This window comes from Ambystoma mexicanum, chromosome 1q, assembly GCF_040938575.1.
Source record: "Ambystoma mexicanum isolate Mex_15411 chromosome 1q, UKY_AmexF1_1, whole genome shotgun sequence".
NCBI classification, from domain to species: Eukaryota; Metazoa; Chordata; class Amphibia; order Caudata; family Ambystomatidae; genus Ambystoma; species Ambystoma mexicanum.
Window position 1 is genome coordinate 47526231 of NC_090922.1, and position 18784 is coordinate 47545014.

General features: G+C 45.7%; 1 protein-coding gene across 1 annotated transcript in view; it reads left to right on the plus strand.

Annotated features, from left to right (window-relative positions):
• Positions 1-18784, plus strand: part of DHX38 (DEAH-box helicase 38) — a 2105687-nt gene that overhangs the window by 1127654 nt on the left and 959249 nt on the right. The window contains exon 16 of the mRNA XM_069635507.1: positions 5818-5928. Coding sequence (XP_069491608.1) covers positions 5818-5928 — 111 coding nt within the window. The remainder of the gene's footprint in view (positions 1-5817; positions 5929-18784) is intronic.

Below are 18784 nucleotides of genomic sequence, written 5' to 3' on the forward strand. Positions count from 1 at the left end.
ATCAATTTTTGTTGTTTGGAGCACTATTTTTCGATCCAATTCCTCAAAGAGTTTGAAGAGGCTTGATATTGTTGTATTCACGGGCCCTAAGGTAATCTGTAAGAGGGCCGGATTTACAGGCGGGTCACTAGGGGTTTTTGCTGACGAGCAGCGTCTCAGCGTTGGTTGTATGAAGGACTCTTCGATTGCGTGCCTTGTAGAGTCCATAGAGCCAGGGAGATTGTAGTCCGTGATGACAGACAATCTCGAGCTCTCCAGGTCAATATTGCACTGTCGTGAGGGTGTATTGATCGTTACAGATTCTTTAGCATTCACGTCAATGATCTCAATCACATCCACACAAGCTGTGTCATCTACTGGTGGATAAGAGGTTTGGGGGTGCAAAATTGTCCTAGGCTCGGTAACAGTGCGTTTTGGATGTTGCACTGACAAGTGAGACCGAGTTATCCAGGTTTTCTTCCTCGACTACAGTTACCATTTGATTAGCCTGAACATTTTTAACAGGAGATTGAGGTAAGGTAAGTAAGGTTTGGTCAGAAATGACCACAGAAGGAATTGACTCAGACCTAGAGAAGAGGTGTTTTTAGATTCAAGTGGCTGCTTGTTTGCTACCGGCAGCATGCTTTCGAGCGGGCCTTGTGCATCAGTCACTGCTGAAAGATCATTTATTTTGTCGTAGAAATGCCTAATATCTCGATTTAGGGAGGGTGTTTTAACTACAGGGGTAAGAGTGATAGATTTCTTTGAAATTCGCGAGGAGCTCTTTTGTTCTTCACTCGATTTGAGATTATTCCCGTTGACTGGTGTTTTAAGCGTTACCTTTGGTGCAGCTGTCTCAGAAGTAGCTTTACTAATCAACACATCATTCGAAATCTTACTCGCATGAGTTGCTGCAGATACTTCTGGCATGTCTGTTTTTAGCCTGTACGGCACACGAGACATAAGCAGCCTTGTAGTTTGACTACTTCTTGTGACGTATAACAGACAGCTAGTACCATTGTAGACTGTGCAAGTGAAAGTAATGAAAAGAATAAAACGCTTTAAACGCTAATTGAAATGCGTTACAAGGATTACCACGCAATAAGAAGCGCTTAATGAGTTTAAGCGTCTGTGGTACCAGAACAAAGTACACAATTACAGTAAGATGCCGTGCGATGTATAGGATGCACTGAATACAAGGATTAACAAAAATACATGAAATAGCACAAAAAATACAGTTTAAAAGACTATACTAGAATGCAATAGGTATGGGTCTCTTTCAAAAATAGGGATAAAAAAAATCGGAGCTGAATATGGGAGCAGATGTGTCAGTTGGTAGATCTGTTTAAAAAGGTCAGTCAATAAGAGAACCATTAAGCAGCGAAGATCTTAAGGAGCTCCCAGTAATAGGGTAAGGAACGCCCGACAGCTCGAGGAGCGGCCAAAGTCCGACTCTCCCCCCTTACCCTAATTTCTATTTAGAGTTAAGCAGATGGTGGAGCGTAAGACCTTAGTCTGATGTACTCAGGGGTCCGTGGCACGAGGACAAGTCACAACCAAACAGCAGCTCTAGCCCTTACTGCCTCCAGGGCCTAACGCCACAAGGGTGGTTGGGCCGGCAATTTGTGCTGGGCTGCAGTCACGTTATCCGTCACGTGTACGTGATGGGCCCCGCCTTGTCCAGGAAGTAGGGAAGGCAGCAAGAGCTCTGTTCGCAGTGCTGCTGGGGTCAAACTCAATTGCAGGCGATCTCAGACGCTCGTGTCACAGAGCGCACTTTCCAAAGTAGCAAATACACGCCGCTCGGGCGGTTGGGCCGGCAATTTGTGCTGGGCTGCAGTCACGTGATCCGTCACGTGTGCGTGATGGGCCCTGCCTCGTCCAGGAAGTAGGGAAGGCAGCAAGAGCTCTGTTCGCAGTGCTGCTGGGGTCAAACTCAATTGCAGGCGATCTCAGACGCTCGAGTCACAGAGCGCACTTTCCAAAGTAGCAAATACACGCCGCTCGGGCGGTTGGGCCGGCAATTTGTACTGGGCTGCAGTCACGTGATCCGTCACGTGTGCGTGATGGGCCCCGCCTCGTCCAGGAAGTAGAGAAGGCAGCAAGAGCTCTGCTCGCAGTGCTGCTGGGGTCAAACTCAATTGCAGGCGATCTCAGACGCTCGAGTCACAGAGCGCACTTTCCAAAGTAGCAAATACACCACTATTGCCTAGACACTCATTCTAGATCTGATTCTCAGGTGGGACAAGCAGTATTAAGACATCTTTTCACATCCTTTCACTACTGTTCTTTCTCAAATCCCACCTCCAACTCAGGGTACTGCTCACTAGTCTATGCACTATAAATCATAAAAAGGGGAGTGTTGCTGTGCCAGGGGTTTGTAAAGCAAACAGGTTTGTACAGTTTAGTGACCTTTTCTTGCTACCCCTCTATTTTGCAAAAAATAAACTAATACACATCACATCTATTTCTAGTCTATGCACAGCATGTGATTCTAAGCAGATTAACCAGCATAGGAAGACATGCATTACTTACCGTAAAAGCGTTTCTGATGATTGTATCTGCTTAGTTTCACATGCGCCCACCCTTCCTCCCCACTCGGTTGGAAGGAACATAGACGTCTTCTTACTTTCTCTTTTTTGTAATCACTCACGATGGTCATAGGCTCCCTCACGGCAGAAAGAATACAATCAGAGGGACCTCTACGCGTGAGGGATTTTGGGTACACTACATGTCACGTTAAGGATAGTGTTGGAGGCATGCCCATGTCGACGTCCTCTTTCGATTTTTCGAAAGACAAGATAAAATACTCTGCAGTGACCACTGGATGTCGGACTATTTGCACAGCATGTGAATCTAAGCACATACAATCATCAGAAATGCTTTTACGGTTATTGATAGGGTTGATCAAATTTGGGACATAGTTTATCCACGCAATCCCTTAGCGGTCATCTTATTATTGTACAGTGGTGGACGGGATGTGAGTTGGGTGGTATTGTGTGGGGTTTTTAAAGTTTTGTTGGTGGCGGCTAAACAGGTGTTGAGGGTCTGGAAGACACGGAAGAAGCCGATGGTGGAGGAATGGATTTTAGATGTTAGAGTTTTATCCAGATTTGAGAAAACGATGTATTGTAAACAAAACAGGGAAACCCTTTATGAAGATATGTGGGGAAGCTTTAGTGACCTTTATGGATGATGCTAGATTGGGTTCAAGAATGGAGTGCTTTGGTCTTTTTTCAAGAAACGTTAATATATGGGGAGGGGGTTTGTGTTGTCTTTGTGGTTGTTTTGTGTGGTCTTATTTGTTGTCGTTTGTTCGGTACATCTGGATTTGTTTGGGTTCGTCTTAAGTTTCATATGGTGGAATACTGAGTTATGGTTGGAATTCTGTGCTACTTTGTTTTCCACTGTTATGTATTTGTAATTCAATGACCTAGGATGTTCATTCTGTTATTTATTGTACCTTGTTGAAAATGAGAAATAAAGAGTTTTTTAAAAAAAATGCTTTTATGGTAAGTAATGCATGTCATCCTCTGATTCCATAACTGTAGTTGTTGAGAAGAGAACTTTTTAAAGGGCAACCCATTCACCACCCCTGCATTCGAAGCCACTGTTAAAAAGGATGCATCTCTATCAGTGTGGGGAGCACACTGTGTGTGGACATAGGAATTAGCAAAGAAACCTATCAATCTTTTAGAACTGTTAGCGATGTTCAAAACTCTTCCAGCTTTCAAACTACTACTAGGGAAAACCGTCCTCAGACTGACAGCACCACAACCTTGTTCTATTTAAACAAGCGGGGAGGGAGACACACTCCAGGGCTTTCCAGACTATCCTAAAACCCAACCTGCTTCTCCCATCACATGTTCCAGGGGAACACAATTCTCAGGCAGACGTGCTAAGGTGAACCATGCAACTACCATTGGAACACAAGTGGCAATTGCATGCAGACTTTCTACATAGCATCTTCACAAACTGGGGTTTTCCAGAAATAGATCTCTTTGCGACCAAACAAACTCAAAATGCCAAGACTACGCATACAGGTATCCCCAAACAGAATCCTAGGGTAACGCACTGTTGATGAATTGGTCAGGGAAATGTGCGTATGCTCCTCCCACCCCCTGCTCCAACTCCCATTCTCGTCGAGATAGTCCACAAACTGCACCAGGAACAAGTCAAAATGATCCTGATAGCTGTTATGTGGACACGTCAAACATGGTTTTCACACCTGTTAAAATGTCTCTGTCCTCCGATCAGACTACTGTGCCCTTTCAGCATGTCCCAGAATCTGGGGGGCAACACTCGATCCATGCCCTCAAAAACTGATCTTTGCAGCCTGCTCCAGAGGTCATTCAGTTTGGCCACTTAAATCTACACCGGAGATAAATAGACATCTTAAAGGAAGCACACAAACCTAACACAAGGTACTGTTATTTCAACAAATGGCAACGCTTTGTCTTGTGCAAAACACATGTCAACCATATTGGCGGTTAGTCTTTAATTCACTAGAAGTACACCTAGCAGCACTTTTAGCTTACACCACTTCCCAAAGTCAAATATTGTGGTGGAAAGTGCCAATGATTAAAGCCTTCATGGAAGGGGTCAAAAGATTATACCCGCCAATTTCCAATCCATCTCCCGGATGGGACTTGAATGATGATCTTACAAAACTCACGTGTGCCCCCTTTGAAACCATGCACAAAGCCTGTCTCAAACAACTCGCTTTCAAGACTGCTTTTCTTGTCACTATTACATTTATAAGGAGGTTGAGTGAACTTCAAGCTCTCTCATTTCAAGATCCTTTTAGATATCACAAGAACAATGTAGTAATATACACATCCACGGTTTTCTCATGCATTGATTTCAGTTTTATGTTAACTGGTCATAGAACTTCCTGTTGTCTTTCAAAATCCAAATAATTAAGTAGAAAAGTGCCTCCGTTCACTAGATGTCAGAAGGGCTGTCATGTATAACATGCAGAAAACAAAGGCAATAAGAAAAACAGTTTCTTTGTGTCTGTAGCCGCAGGAAGAGGATCCTGTCTCCAAGTCAGCTTTCTCATAATGGATTGTCCGATGCATGCAATTGTGCTATTCATTAGCCAAAAAAAGTACCTTTCACGTCGAGTGCACACTCACCTATGGGCACAGGGGCTACTCTAGCTTTTATTGCAAATGTACCCTTGGATACCATTTGCCAAGCTGCTACTTGAAGTTCTATTTGCACCTTCACTCAGCATTATTGCACATTCACAAGGTGACCCACAGGTGGACAGGCAGTGTTGAAACATCATTTTTCTGCTGTAACTTCTAACAACACATCACCTTCTCCAGGTACTGCCCGCTAGTCTATGCAATGCATGTGATTTTAAACAGATCCACCAGCCTCAGAAGGCATACATTACTTACCATAATCGTATTTCTGATGCTGTATCTGCTTAGTCACATGCGCCCACTCCTCCCCTCTTGGAGTTGACGGTACATAGACAACGAACACCTTTCTTTGCTTCCTGTACTTGCGCATACACTTCATTCTCCCTCATGTCGGAAATGGGAAAGACCTTGACACACGAAGGACCATGGGTACAATACGCGTCACACTAGGGATAGTATTACAAACCCGCCCAGTCAACATCATTTCAAAATTTAAATACAAACTATTCAATACTCCACACCTAGCCCTAGATGTCGGCCTATTCGAAGTATGTGAATCTAAGCAGATACAAGCATCAGAAATGCCATTACGGTTAGTAATGTATGCCATATGATGTTAGCCTTGTATTTTGGGTTATTGAATCAGTTTGTATTAATGCCTCCTGTTTCTTTTTTTGTATTTTAGACCCCTCAGGAGGATTATGTGGAAGCTGCTGTGAAACAAGCCTTACAGATCCATCTATCTGGTGCACCTGGCGATCTTCTCATTTTCATGCCTGGACAAGAAGACATTGAGGTGAATCACTGACTGTCCCTCTAGTCATATGCAGGTTTCTTAACCACTGTACTTGTGCTTCAGTCTCCCTTGCGACATACCCCCTTTCTTCTATAGTTCCTCTATTTCATAATGCGACACCCTTGCCTTTACTTGACTTGAATCAGAAAAAAGTGTTTTTGGGTGGCCATCTACTGTCCACTTTGGGAGCTGGCATTAACTTCCCCAATCTAGGCAAACAAGTGACCCCTTAGCCTCCTCTGCACACTTAATTGTAGCAAGTGGTTGGTCATTCCAGACTTGCTCTCAAGAGGTACCAGGTTAGGTTAGAATAGAGTATAGGGTAACACAGTTTTACTTTGATTAAAGGTATGTCTCCTTACACAGATGGAGGAATCAAGCAACTGGATATTTGGATTTGGAATTAGTGTCATTTGTGGTTGCACACCTTGGGGAATAACAAATAGAAAAATATAAACATAACCATTTACTTTGTTGTCCATTTGTAAGGTGCTTATACTTCAAGTAAATTGTGTTTCAAAGCGCCGACAGGGCAACGGGGAGGGAACATGGAAATGAAAGGCAAATACAATAACAATGAAGAGAAAGAAAGAAGCAGTCCTACTAGGTCTTGTGAGCATTCAGAACGTGCAAGTGCACAGAGAGAAGGGACGAGGGAGGGGGGGGGTAAGTGCTAGGGAGTTCGTTTGCAAGCAGCTGTTAAGTGCCTGGCAGAGATCACTTGGTAAGAGTGCTCTACTGCCAATACAATAAGTGCAGGCCTGTGAGACTGTGCAGGCCAGTGGGTGCCCAAAGGCAAGTGTTGGGAGTGGGCAGAGGCTGAAGGCGATTGGGGCGGGGGAAGGCCAGGGTACATAATGGCTCTGGTCACCAATCTCAGCGACTGAGGTGTTTAGCAAGGGAGGGAGAGGGGGGAGGAGGAGGTGAAAAGGAAAGTCTTGAGGAGCTTCCAGAATTTGAGGAGATCCGGCTCAAAACTGAGAGGAAGGGGAAGGCTGTTCCAGAGGAGGGAGCCAGCCGACGTAGAGATCGGCTATCCGCTTGCTGTTTAGGGAAGCGTTTGACACGCAGAGAGTTGGTGCCGAAGGAGCATAAAGATCTGGAGGGGGAGAGTATTTGGTGAGAGCCAACCATTAACTAGAAAACAAAGGTTCCCTTCACCCTGGTCTCCCTAAAAACTGGTTCATCAGCCAAGAGCATAAAGCAGTGATTGAAGTGTAACAAAAAAAACAGTGGAACTGTGACCCCAGCACAGGTGGTTTGGGCAGGTGCAGTAGCATAGAGCAAAACATGTTCAGTGTATTAGTAAATAGCCGTTGGTTGCTGGGGATGCAATTATTTCTATTCTTTTTCAATGTATAACAGTGCTAGTACAAGGAAATATCCTGATACAATTACTTCAATCTGCCAAACTCAGGTGGATGACTGAAATGCCTGATTTATCATGTATTCGTATTCCTGGAAATGCTGATAATGACCTTCCAGTATTTCAGTACTAGTTATTAGTTGAACAGTAAATGCCCAAAAATAGAGTTGGACAAACATTACTACAAAAAAAGGAAACCTTCTATGGTAGAAAGATATTTGTTTTGACCATCAAAGTTTTGCCAGGGCTTAGTATGGCTTTAAAGACACCAGTAGAGGCAACATTTGATAGATATGCGCCTCTGTGTTTGTACTGCCTGCACACATTCCACGATGTAGTTAAAAGTACAGGGACAGATGAGCATTGCCCTGCAGCTCCAAGTTATATTATATTAATCAAATGTATTAGAAATATCCATAAAAGAAAGGAAAATGGGGCCAGGGAAGCTGTATCTTGCAGTATATTTGCTTATAGTCAAAACTAGGTCCAGTGGCTGCTCCACTATTCGACTTCTGAAACAGGAAAAGAATTCTTAGCTCAGCCCAGTGTGCCTCGTATAGTAGTCTCCCAATTAAATTTGAAGCCATATCAGGAAGATCAGACAATAGCTTTTGGGATTCTCAATCTCCTTTCTTGAAAATGGACAACATTGTGGATCTCTTATAAACATCTGCTGGACAAAGCTAGCTGCCAGGTGACCTAAAATATGGAATTAGTTAAGATTTCCTTTTTCTGACTAAGCCCCCTGGGCGCTGAACTCAGGCTTGCCTCCACGATAAGAAATCTAGGTTGTATCTGGCAAGATAACCTCAGAAGTGAGGGCCAGGTAAGCACCAAGGTGCAGGCTATTCCCTGCAACTCTTCGCCAGGTCCTGCCCTTTATGCCACGTGAAGACCAGGCTATTGTGGTGGGGTCCATGGTGAATTCTCATTTAGATTATGTAACAGCCTCTTGGCAGGCATTCCATCCAAACGGCTGCAAAGGCTCCAAAAAGCCCAACATGTGGCTGTTAAAATGGGCTGCTGACTCACTGACCACTACACTGGCTGGCCGTAGAGGACAGAATAAAGTTTAAGGTGGCATGCCTGATTTTTTTATTGCTTAAATGGACTTGTCCTCAACTATTTGAGGGATAAACGTAGTCGTTATCAGCCTATTAGGTGGTTATGATCAGAAGACCACTTGCTGCTGACTGTTTCTACCCCCCTCCCCCCAAACCCCCTCAGGGGGGAGAGACATTTGTCTCAAGGGTATACAGAAGGCCCGTGGCTATGGAATATTATCCTTTGAGACATCATAACCGTCAAATATCTATATCAGTTTTGCAAAGCTCTCAAGGCCTTCCTTTTCAAACAAGGGGCAACAAGGGGATCATGGCCAAGGTCGGGAGTGAAATGGGGGCATGTTTTGTCAGGAGGGTTGCCAGTCTGTACAGTTCTTTAGTGACTTGTTTGTTTCATCTGCTCCTTTATACGGTTTGGTCCGTTCTGAGCGTGTTATAAATAATCAAAATCAAATCATTAAGGGAAAAATAGGAGGAATAATCACATTACCGTTATTAGTTAGGTTAGTCATCCTGTGAAACCCATGCTTAAGGCCTTCCTCGCACAGTGTCAGTAGCATATGGGGTTGGTATTTATTTATTTTAATATTTATAACGTGCAACATGCCCATGGGACTCAGAGCGCACATAGAAGACCAACAAGGGTCAGGACACGTCGAAGCGTGCCATCTTGTATCTAGGCTGGGCAAGAGTGGGGAAGGCAGAGGAACGGAGCGGTCTCCCTGATGAGTGGTCTTCACCCAATCCTTTAGATATATTGAACAGGCGTTGGTACGGCATTTACATGTCAAAGTCCGGATCTTGTGCGTGATCCTGTGTTTCACTGACAGCCAATGTAATGTCCTCTGAGGATCGGATACGTGGGCGTTTTTAGGCATGCAATGGATGGCCTGAACTATGCTGTTCTGTGCAACCTGTAGCGCTTGTATTTTGGATTGTGTTGATCCAGCTAGAAGGCTATTGCAATAGTCTAGTCTGGAGTTTTAGTGCAGAGGCAAGTAGCGCGCAATTCTTAGTAGTGAGAAATGGGTGGCGTTTGATTTATTAGCTTTGAGATGAGACTACAGGAGGATCGAATGTAGGAGACCTGGGGTCTCATAGTCAGTTTGTCAAGGACAACCCCTAATGTCTCGACTTTCTTGGACACATTGATGATGTTACCCGCAATACAAAAGTTGGCGTAGGCCGGTGCCAGTCTGTTAAGGAGAGTTCTGGAGGCCACGATCAAGAGCTCGGTTTTGTCACAGTTCAGGGCAAGTCAGTTGCTTGACATTCATGCCTGGACTGTATCAAAGATTTTGTTTATGGCAGACAGATCCTGTTCATATTTCCCACTTAGCTCAAGGATGACCTGGGTGTCATCAGCATAATTAGTATACTGTACACCCAGGGCATCCACTAAGTTGAGCAGGAGCCTGATGTATACGTTGAACAGGGTAGGCGGTAGGCAAGAGCCCTGGGTGCCGCCACAAGTTTGAATAACGGGTAGGGACGTTTCTTCAGACTGCTAGCCAGGCGGTCTGAGGGCGAAGGAATGAGAATATCCACTGGGAAGCCTGATTGGAGCAATGTGCGATCTCCCTGAGCCTTGTCACCAGTAGAGTGGTCCACCAGGTCGAAGGCCGCAGAGATCCAAAAGCATCAGTATGGCGGGATGACCTATATCCGCTATGCCAGCCAAGGTGGATTTAAGATGTAGCATGGCAGTTTGTCCCATGCTGCGCTCTACAACCCGATTTGCGTGAGCCTAAAATATGGTGGTCTTCGATGTGTTTCTGATTTTTTGGGTTATGCAGATGTGCAAGCTTTGTTGGGTATAGTCTACTTTTCGTAGGACACTTGACACTTCCCCCATCTACTCAGGCATTTATTACATGAGGAGCTGGGTTTCAGCTATTTATAAGATTAACTAGAAACGGTTAGCTGGTCTAATCCTTCTATGGCTCTTTCTCGAATCTTATCAAATCTACTACACAGTGGCCTACCTTTCAAGGTAACCTGGTTTACATTGGTTAAAAAAAGAACTTGGTAAGCTGAGACTGATGCACTATTTTAAGAACCATGATATACTGGCAAAAAGGTACAACAGATAATGTAAGAAAGATTTGTAGAGCGAAGTGATTATAGTAGAGAAAGACGTGAGCTTACCCCAAGTCACTGTAACTTTTAATTCTATTAGTACCTGCATTGGCACCGTATCTGTTTTGAATGAGTAACATTAACTCATGTTCCCTTTTGACCAGATACAGAATGGACAAGCTCCACATCAGAGCAGTTGTAGCTAACTGGTCCGATGGCCATCAAGGGAGAAAGTCTTGTTCATGTCACGTAGGCCAGGAAGAAGACTTGTTGAATTTTGTTTTTTTTTCCCTTTTTATTTGGTGTTCAGATGAAGATATTTAATTTCTATTTTAAACCTAATCCATTTTAGTCAATTGCTGGACCTTGTCATAGGTTGCTTCCGAACCCTCTGTGCTCTGCTGTAGGTCGATATCTGGCTTCGGCTTTGAAAGCAAGGCCGTTTGTTTAACATTGTTATGTTGTATTCATCTGTTCCCCATGATTTGTATCTGAACTGTTTTTGTTATTTATGCTTTTATGAATAAATGTTTATCTGAAATAAAGTAGTTTGATATTGTATTGGTAGTTGGGTTAAAGGGGCTTGTAGTCATGTCTTGTCAATTTTGCCTGCCTAAACCATCATAATTTGTGAACATGGAAAAAAAATGAATGATTCACATATGCCTGAACTTCTATTACATACTTAAATACAATGTAAAATATTGTTTTACTTTGGGTTTTCATTTCTGATGTACCTCCGTTGTGAAAACTCCAATCATAAACTTTAAATGTCCAATATTTGTTCACTGATGATACATCCAAGAACACTTACTCTCTCCTGCTTGGGGTGAGCAGCCAATGGATAGATGGAAAACAAAACTTAACAGAATCATGACTGATTACCCTAGAGAGTTGAAATGTGGAACCATAATGTCTAAAGAAAACTCTAAAACAAAGCTTTGGCTAAACAAAGAATAAAATACTTTTCAAAGAAACGATAGATCACCAAATGCAATTGGTGGCCATCACTCCTCCATAATTCATTATTTTATAACCAGGGTGAGGGACTTGGGTTGAATGATCTCGATCTAGCCATCACAGACTGAGAGAGTAGAGTGACCATAATCCACTGACTGTCACACTTGAGGGCAATATAATCACTACTCCTAGCAGGACAGATAGTGAGGATCTCGGGGACAAATTGGATATTAAAGGGAGTCTGGTTAAATGAGCTAGATTAGTCCCTGATGCAGGAATACACAATACTGTAACTTTTTCAAAAAATTAAGTTGATATGTGAGTGTTTCTCTACATCTGCCCAACTTAAGCAAATGCCTTTTGAAAATCATTTTTAAAATTAAAGCCCTTCTACTACCAAATAGTTTTCACAGTAAAGGATTGAGGAGGTTGCTACCCATGGGCTAGTTTTCCCAATCCTGCAAACAGACCAACTACTTAGGTCAGTGAATGTTGGGAAGATACTCATTTTTATGTGACATCCCCTTCACATGCGAGTCCCCCAGCACTTTTTGCTGGACTTGTGGATTGTCTATCAATTCTGAGTGGGAACCTTTTGCCACACTCACTTATTCTTAACACTATCTTTGGGATCCTTTTGTATTTCTTTGTATACCTTTTTCTTGAAGACATGCTTTCCTGTGGGTTTTTTTGGCATCTTGTCTTTGACTTTTGCAGCTCACAGCACTCTCGATGTTGCGATGTTGCTGGGAGCCCTTTGGGCTTCCTTTTTATTTTCTGTTTTCTCCCTTGTGAGAACACATGTTGCCAAGGGCAGGGGGATATTTAGTTCTTTTCTTTTCTATTAGGAGATCAGCACACCCCACCTTATGGGGACTGCTAAGGTGCTACAAAGTACCCCATTTCTCACTGCCCATGTAACCTTTTGCTTACAGTTTAAAAATAAAAAAATTGAATTTAGGTGTGTTCTCATCTTGTATTGTTCTGCTGCCAGTTTAAAAATCGAATTGAGGTGCATGCTCGTCTTGCATTTTTGTGTGCCTTCGCTGGCTGGTTAGTTCCTTTGCTCTCTGTTCTGGTCTGTTTGATGCAGCCTCATCCTCAGTTCCCACAGTTTCTTCCCAGTCCTGTTGTGTCTCCTGTGCACCTGCTCCCTCCTTGCCTACTTCCTCCCACAGACCTCAGCTGCTCTGCCAGTGTTAAGTGTACCACACTCTTTGCCCCTCACCATGGCACTTCCTATTTCTCCTATCTCCTCAAACTGCTTCTCTATTTCCTATCCTCTACATTCACGAAGTCTGGCAGGAAGAAACTTAAGAAGGACATACACAGGGCTCCAACCCAGGCCTGCCTATCGCTGACAACTACGTCAGTGCTTCCGCCAGAGAGAGACTCGCCGACATCCTCTGTTTTCCCACCCCGACATATGGACACTTCTTATGGTCGCTCTGCTCTGTCCTCACTCTTCCTCACACATTAATGGTGGCACCTGCTGGGAGGCCCTTCTTTCCTCCTTCTCCACCTCCAGGGTCATCATTAATGTCTATCGAAAAAATGATATCCTGGTACAAGGGCCTCAACCCAACCTTTTTGATGGGCTTCTTCCTCACCTTATCAACTTTCCACTTTCCTCCACACGGGTTGCCTTGCCATCTGTTTCTATCGCCACCCGGGCTCCCTTGCCAACTATGCACACCTTGGCTACCTTGCCTCCTACTAACCTCACTTTCTTTCTCACAATTGCATCCTTGTTGCTTGCAACTGTACAGGCTATCTTGCCTACACCCACTGCTCTGACAACCTAGTCATCCTCTACCACTCTGGTGCGCTTGCCACCCACTGCTGCTGCTTCTGGGGGTCCCCTGCACCCCCCGGACCTCTCAGGTCTTTCAAAAACAGCGATCTGCTCCACCTTGCCACGCTTCACTCTCTCTCTGCTGTCAAGCACTCCTCTGATATCTGCCACCTCCTTGGACGCCTTGATCTCGACATCCTTGCCCTTGCAGAGACATGGTTCAAGGACAGCTCTGTCACTAGTTTTGACACACTTCTCCCTGAAGGCTACACAATCCGCTCAGTACCCAGGCCTAACAGGCCAGGAGGGGGAGTAGCCCTGATCTTTCCTGATTGGATCCCTGTTACCATCATTCCCACCCAGGTATACTCCTCCAGGCTCTCATACACCTGTCTCCTCCCTTACTCCGGCCACCTTCTTTCGGCCGCCGAGCCAGTCCATCCTCCTCTTCTTCTCTGAATGGGCTGACCTGGCCTCCTCTCCTTTCCTCCTCCTCCCAACTCCTCCTGCTGGGGGATCTTAACATCCAACTTGACTCTCCTTACTCCTCAGATCCTTTCTGCAACCTTTGCAACTCTTTCCCTCTCCATTCTTCCTTCTGGCCCGATGCACACCTTAGATGCTCTTCTGACATCCCTCTCACCACCCAGCTCTCCTGGTCTGATCATTCTCTTTCTCTCCTCCCCCATGAATCTCTCTTCTCATTTAGCACCAGCACACCCTTCACTACCTCCTGCCTTCAAGGTCATCCGACCCATGAAAAGAGTGACACTGGCTGCCTTTTCCTCCACCTACTCTTCCTACTCCTGCGGCTGATTCCCACCCTGACACAGCCCTCGCTGACTTTCACTTCTCCATCTCCAACACTCTTGATATTCCTGTCCCTGTCACGAGGGTCCGTCTGAAGCTTTCCAAAAATTGCAACTCTTGGTACAACTCCGAGCTTGCTGCCCTTAAACGAAAGTGCAGAGCAGCAGTACGGACATGGGGATCTTCAGGTGCACCATCTGACAGTGGCCTGTCTCCTCCTTCAAAGGCAATATAGACTCTGCATCCGCTGCATGAAAAGAGTCCATATTCAAGCCCGCATCTCAGCTGCTTCTAACAACACGGCTGAACTCTTCAGTCTGCAAGGAACTGGCCAATCCTGCGGCCTCGTCCTCTCTCCCCCCTCGCCCCCCCCTCCTTCCTCTCCCCTGTCGCACTCGAGGAGGTCTCTAGACAAGTCCGGTCAATGAAAGCCTCCTCCAAACAGGTTGACCCTTGCCCTCCTAAAACCATCAAGGACAACATTGATTCTCTTGCTCCAGCCATGGCTGACCTCTGCGACCTCTCTTTGTCCACTGGAGTCTTCCCCACTTCTCTCAAGCACTCTTGTGCACCCTCTGCTCAGAAAACCCTTTGCTGACCCTTCTATCCCGGCAAACTATCGCCCGATCTTGATCACTCCCATCCTGGGCAAACTCTTGGAGAAATTAGCGATCTCTTCTCTTACTCTCCACACTGAATCTGTTGGTTGTCTCCATGACCATCCGTTTGGCTTTAGAGCACTCGGGAGCATGGAAAAGGCTCTTCTGAACACCCGTCAAGACCAGCTCTCAAATCTTGACTCCAACTCTCCTTGTGTCCTCATTCTTCTTGATCTCTTTTCTACCTTCGGCACAGTAAACCACAACATCCTGATTTCCCGTCTCTGCGATACCCAGGGTATCACAGATCTGGCCCTGGCGTGGCTTGCATCCTTTCTCTCTGGCCGTCCTTCGCAGGTGGAACTTGAGTTCTTTCTGTCCTCTGTCACTCTCTAATTGTGGTATCCCCAAGGGATCCAACCTATCCCATTGGTTCTTCAACGTCTACCCCCCTGTAGACGTTCTCATCTGGCCCCCCTGACCCACTGGATCTCTACCTTCTTCTCTAACTTTCAGTGCTATGCAGATGACACGCAGCTCTTTCAGGCTACCCTCGGCCTCTTCCTCCTCGCTAGTTCATGAGTCCGCGATTTAGTCTTGGTGTGCTGCTCATGATCTCTGCCTCAATGCCAGTAAGACGGAGATCGTACTCGTTGGGTACTCTGCTCCTGCTTTCCCAATTTCTCACTGGCCGGCCTCCCTTAGCCCTGCGCCCCATCTGCTAGTGAGGCAAAACATCTGGGTATCCTTTTTGAATCCACTCTCTCCTTCTATTATCACATTTGACATCTCCAAAAAGTCTCACTGTCAGCTGCACCTCATCGGAGGCATTATACCATCTCTCACTTTCCCCCAAAGACTCGCCGTCTCCAGAGCCCTGGTCCTCTCTCGGCTGGACTACTGCAACAACCTCTTTCTCAGTCTTCCTACTTCTACTATCCGTCAGCTACAACTCATCCAGAACAGAATCGCGAGACTTATCGTTTGCCTCAAGCCCAGGGACTGCATCTCTCCGACGGTGAAATCCTTCCACTGGCTCCCCATGGCTGGTAGGATCAAGTTCAAGATCCTCTGCATAGTTCACAAGGCTTTCTGGGGCCAGGGCCCGCACTTTCTAAGGCGCTCTCTTCCTAAATACTCTCCTTCTAGAGCCCTCCACTCTTCCTCCTATTAGGCGGTGAGCCATTTTTCCAAGCAGATATTTAGGGGTAGATCTTTATCCTCTGCAGGTGCCTCCATTAGGAACAGCCTGCCAGCCTCTCTCTGCCTTGAGCCGGAGCTCCATCAGTTCCGAAAACTCCTTAAGACCTTCCTCTTCTCTTCCTCTTTCCCTCTGCCCTGCTAACGTCATCTCTTGTTCTCTCCTGCTTCACTCCTCCTTTCACTTCCCTAACTCGGCTCAGTTTTTGCTGACTGGTCGCCTGGGTCACCTCCAGAGCCTCACAGGTCCCAGACTCCCCCACCAGTACTTGCACTTGCCTCCGGGCCTACGCACTATGTTCAGCACCACTGCGCTTTCAGCATACGTTGTATGAGCGAGGTAACCTCTCTGCACTTAACCAGGGCCCTGCTGGTCTGTGCGCACCCCCACCCACCCCTGCACTTCCGACTGTACACTTGCTTGATCTGAAATACTAGGCTAGTAAGTTCTGTCCTTTGTCTCCCTACCCTAGATTGATTGCGCCTGAAACACATCATGCACTTGCACTAGGAGAAATGCCATCAAGCCTAGTACGCTAGTTCTGAAAAAAAGATTCTCACATAAATAATGCGTCACAACTGTATTTGATTGTCGCAGTCTTATTATTTACTGTTTGTCAAACATCACATGAGTGCCCTTAAAATGTTGACACGTGTTTCGGTTTAGAACTCAGCCTTTTTCAAAACATTGGGCCTTTATGCTTCATCCCCATTACAACCCAAAGCTAGATACATTATTTTCTGGTATTGTCCAGTACAATCTAAACGGGTCTAAACAGGAAAGCCAATGCGTGCAATTGAAGACCACCGAAGAGGAGGGATTGTAAGCCCACAAAACGTCATACCCGTACTGGACAATACCAGAAAATAATGTATCTAGCTTTGGGATGTAATGGGGATGAAGCATATACGCCTTATGTTTTGAAAAAGGTTGAGTTCTAAGCCGAAACGCATGTGAACATTTTAGGGCACTCGATGTTATGTTTGACAAACAGTAAATAATAAGACTGTGACAATCAAATACAGTTGTGGCACATTATTTATGTGAGAACATTTTTTTCATTGTTTGAACCACGGAGGTGGGGATAATTGGCTCCTCCGAACAATTCTCATAATTTTGCGACACGCCAAGAATTCTCAAAGGGACAAAGTCGCAAGGCATAAAAAGTTGCACCAATCAAAGTATCCCGTAGTATGCTAGTTACTTTTTTGTTTGATCATTCAGAAACTTCAAGGCCTAAGGAGTACTGTATCCCCTTGCCCCCTTCCTGCCTTGAAGCGTTTTGAAGCACTTCACTTGTGTATAAGTGCTGTACAAATAAACTATTACAATGTCAATCTATGGTGGGAGTGGTTTTATCCTACTTACTTTTATGCAATGTGTACTCCTAGACTGTATTAACAGCCACGGTTGTGCACAGAAATGGTGGCTGTGTTCTTTTGTTCGCCATTTCAAGATGGCTTGTCTTTTCTTGGTCCTGGGGGAGGTCCTGGGTTGACTTTTCTCTTTGGTGGGATCCCTTTGTGAAGCCCACCAGGGCTCCAGTGTGTCTGTGGACAGGAAACTGGGTAGGGCTCAAACTCTGCTGTACTTTGTCTTCTGCTGTGCCCGCCTGGGACCAGTTCCAAATGGGAGGCTGGATGTCCTAAAAGCACAGTCACCACCCACAGTTTGCATGGGTGCTGATTGGCGGGGCTCCTCCATAGGAGGCATGGATCCTGAGGCTGAAGACAAGCTGACTACTGCAACTGAAGAAATGCTGTGGAGGAAGAGGAGCGCTGTCAGCAGCTGCTTCGAGACGACCGGAGATGCCTTCTGAGTATCTGCTGCTGTCCGAGCCCTTCTTCCAAGCGTTGGAAGAGCCCCAAAAAAAGGAAGACGCTCTACCTTAGACTGGTGGGTCCAATCAGCCTTAAGATGACCTGAATTTCAAGCAATCTCACAGCGAACTGGGACCTTCACGGGCTGCAAACCTCCAATACCCTGGGACCTGTGGCCAATGTGCAGCGCATAGTCTTCCAAAGAGCGAATCGTCTTGAAACATTGTTGGACAACTCCTGGACCTCCAAAGGCAAGATTCCACTCCCTGAAGTTCCCTTCACCAGACAGCTGTACCTAGAAAGCAAGACGAAACTACCTGCCGATAATCGTTCTTCACAAGTATCTTGACAAGGGTGCCAAAATCAGAGCTACTAAGAATCCTTTGCCTGGAGCCTCTTCATTCCGCTGCTGCTGCAAGATCCACTCCAGTGTCCCTTCTTTCATCTGCCGTTCCAAGAGTCCGGTGACCGGGTCTGCTGCTGCTCCATCGTGGAGGCATCATGCTGCATCCTTCTCACATCTAAGGTACTGTGAGACTCGTAGTAGAACTTACCTAGAGTTCCTTTGCTGCTTGTGTGTTGCTGGAGTACTGATTCATGTGTTTTGGAGTTCGCCAGTCCATGTTCGCCCAGGCCCAATACCGGTGTGCCATCAGGGAGCCTTCTCCGAAGTCCCTGAACCTTTTCCCCAACTAAACATGTCACTTGATACTGAGGACTTTCTACAGCTCATGCCTTGCTTGTTTGACCTTCCGATCTGACTGAGACACTCATAACTAGATAGGGATGGACTTCTAAGGCCTCTGTGAAAGTCAGTTTTTACAAAAGTAGTTTACTTACCTGTTGAATTGCATACTGCCATTCTCAAGGTATTCCAAACAGTGAGAAACCTAGGCATATTCGCCCATGTATAACCCGAGAATCCTCTATTCAGGTGGTCAGGGGAGGGCCATCGCTCTTGGATCCCAACCCTGGGGGTGGATGAGCGAACGAGGGAGGAGACGCGGTATTCCAACGGGACAGTAGGCGAGGAGGAGGTATCCCTGGAAGCTTTTGTGAGATATACGTGTACCATTGTCACCAATCCAAGTTGGAGGTGGAAATATCGTGTCCAGACAAAACCAGACAAGGAGGAGGGCCAGATAAAACAAACACATAGCCT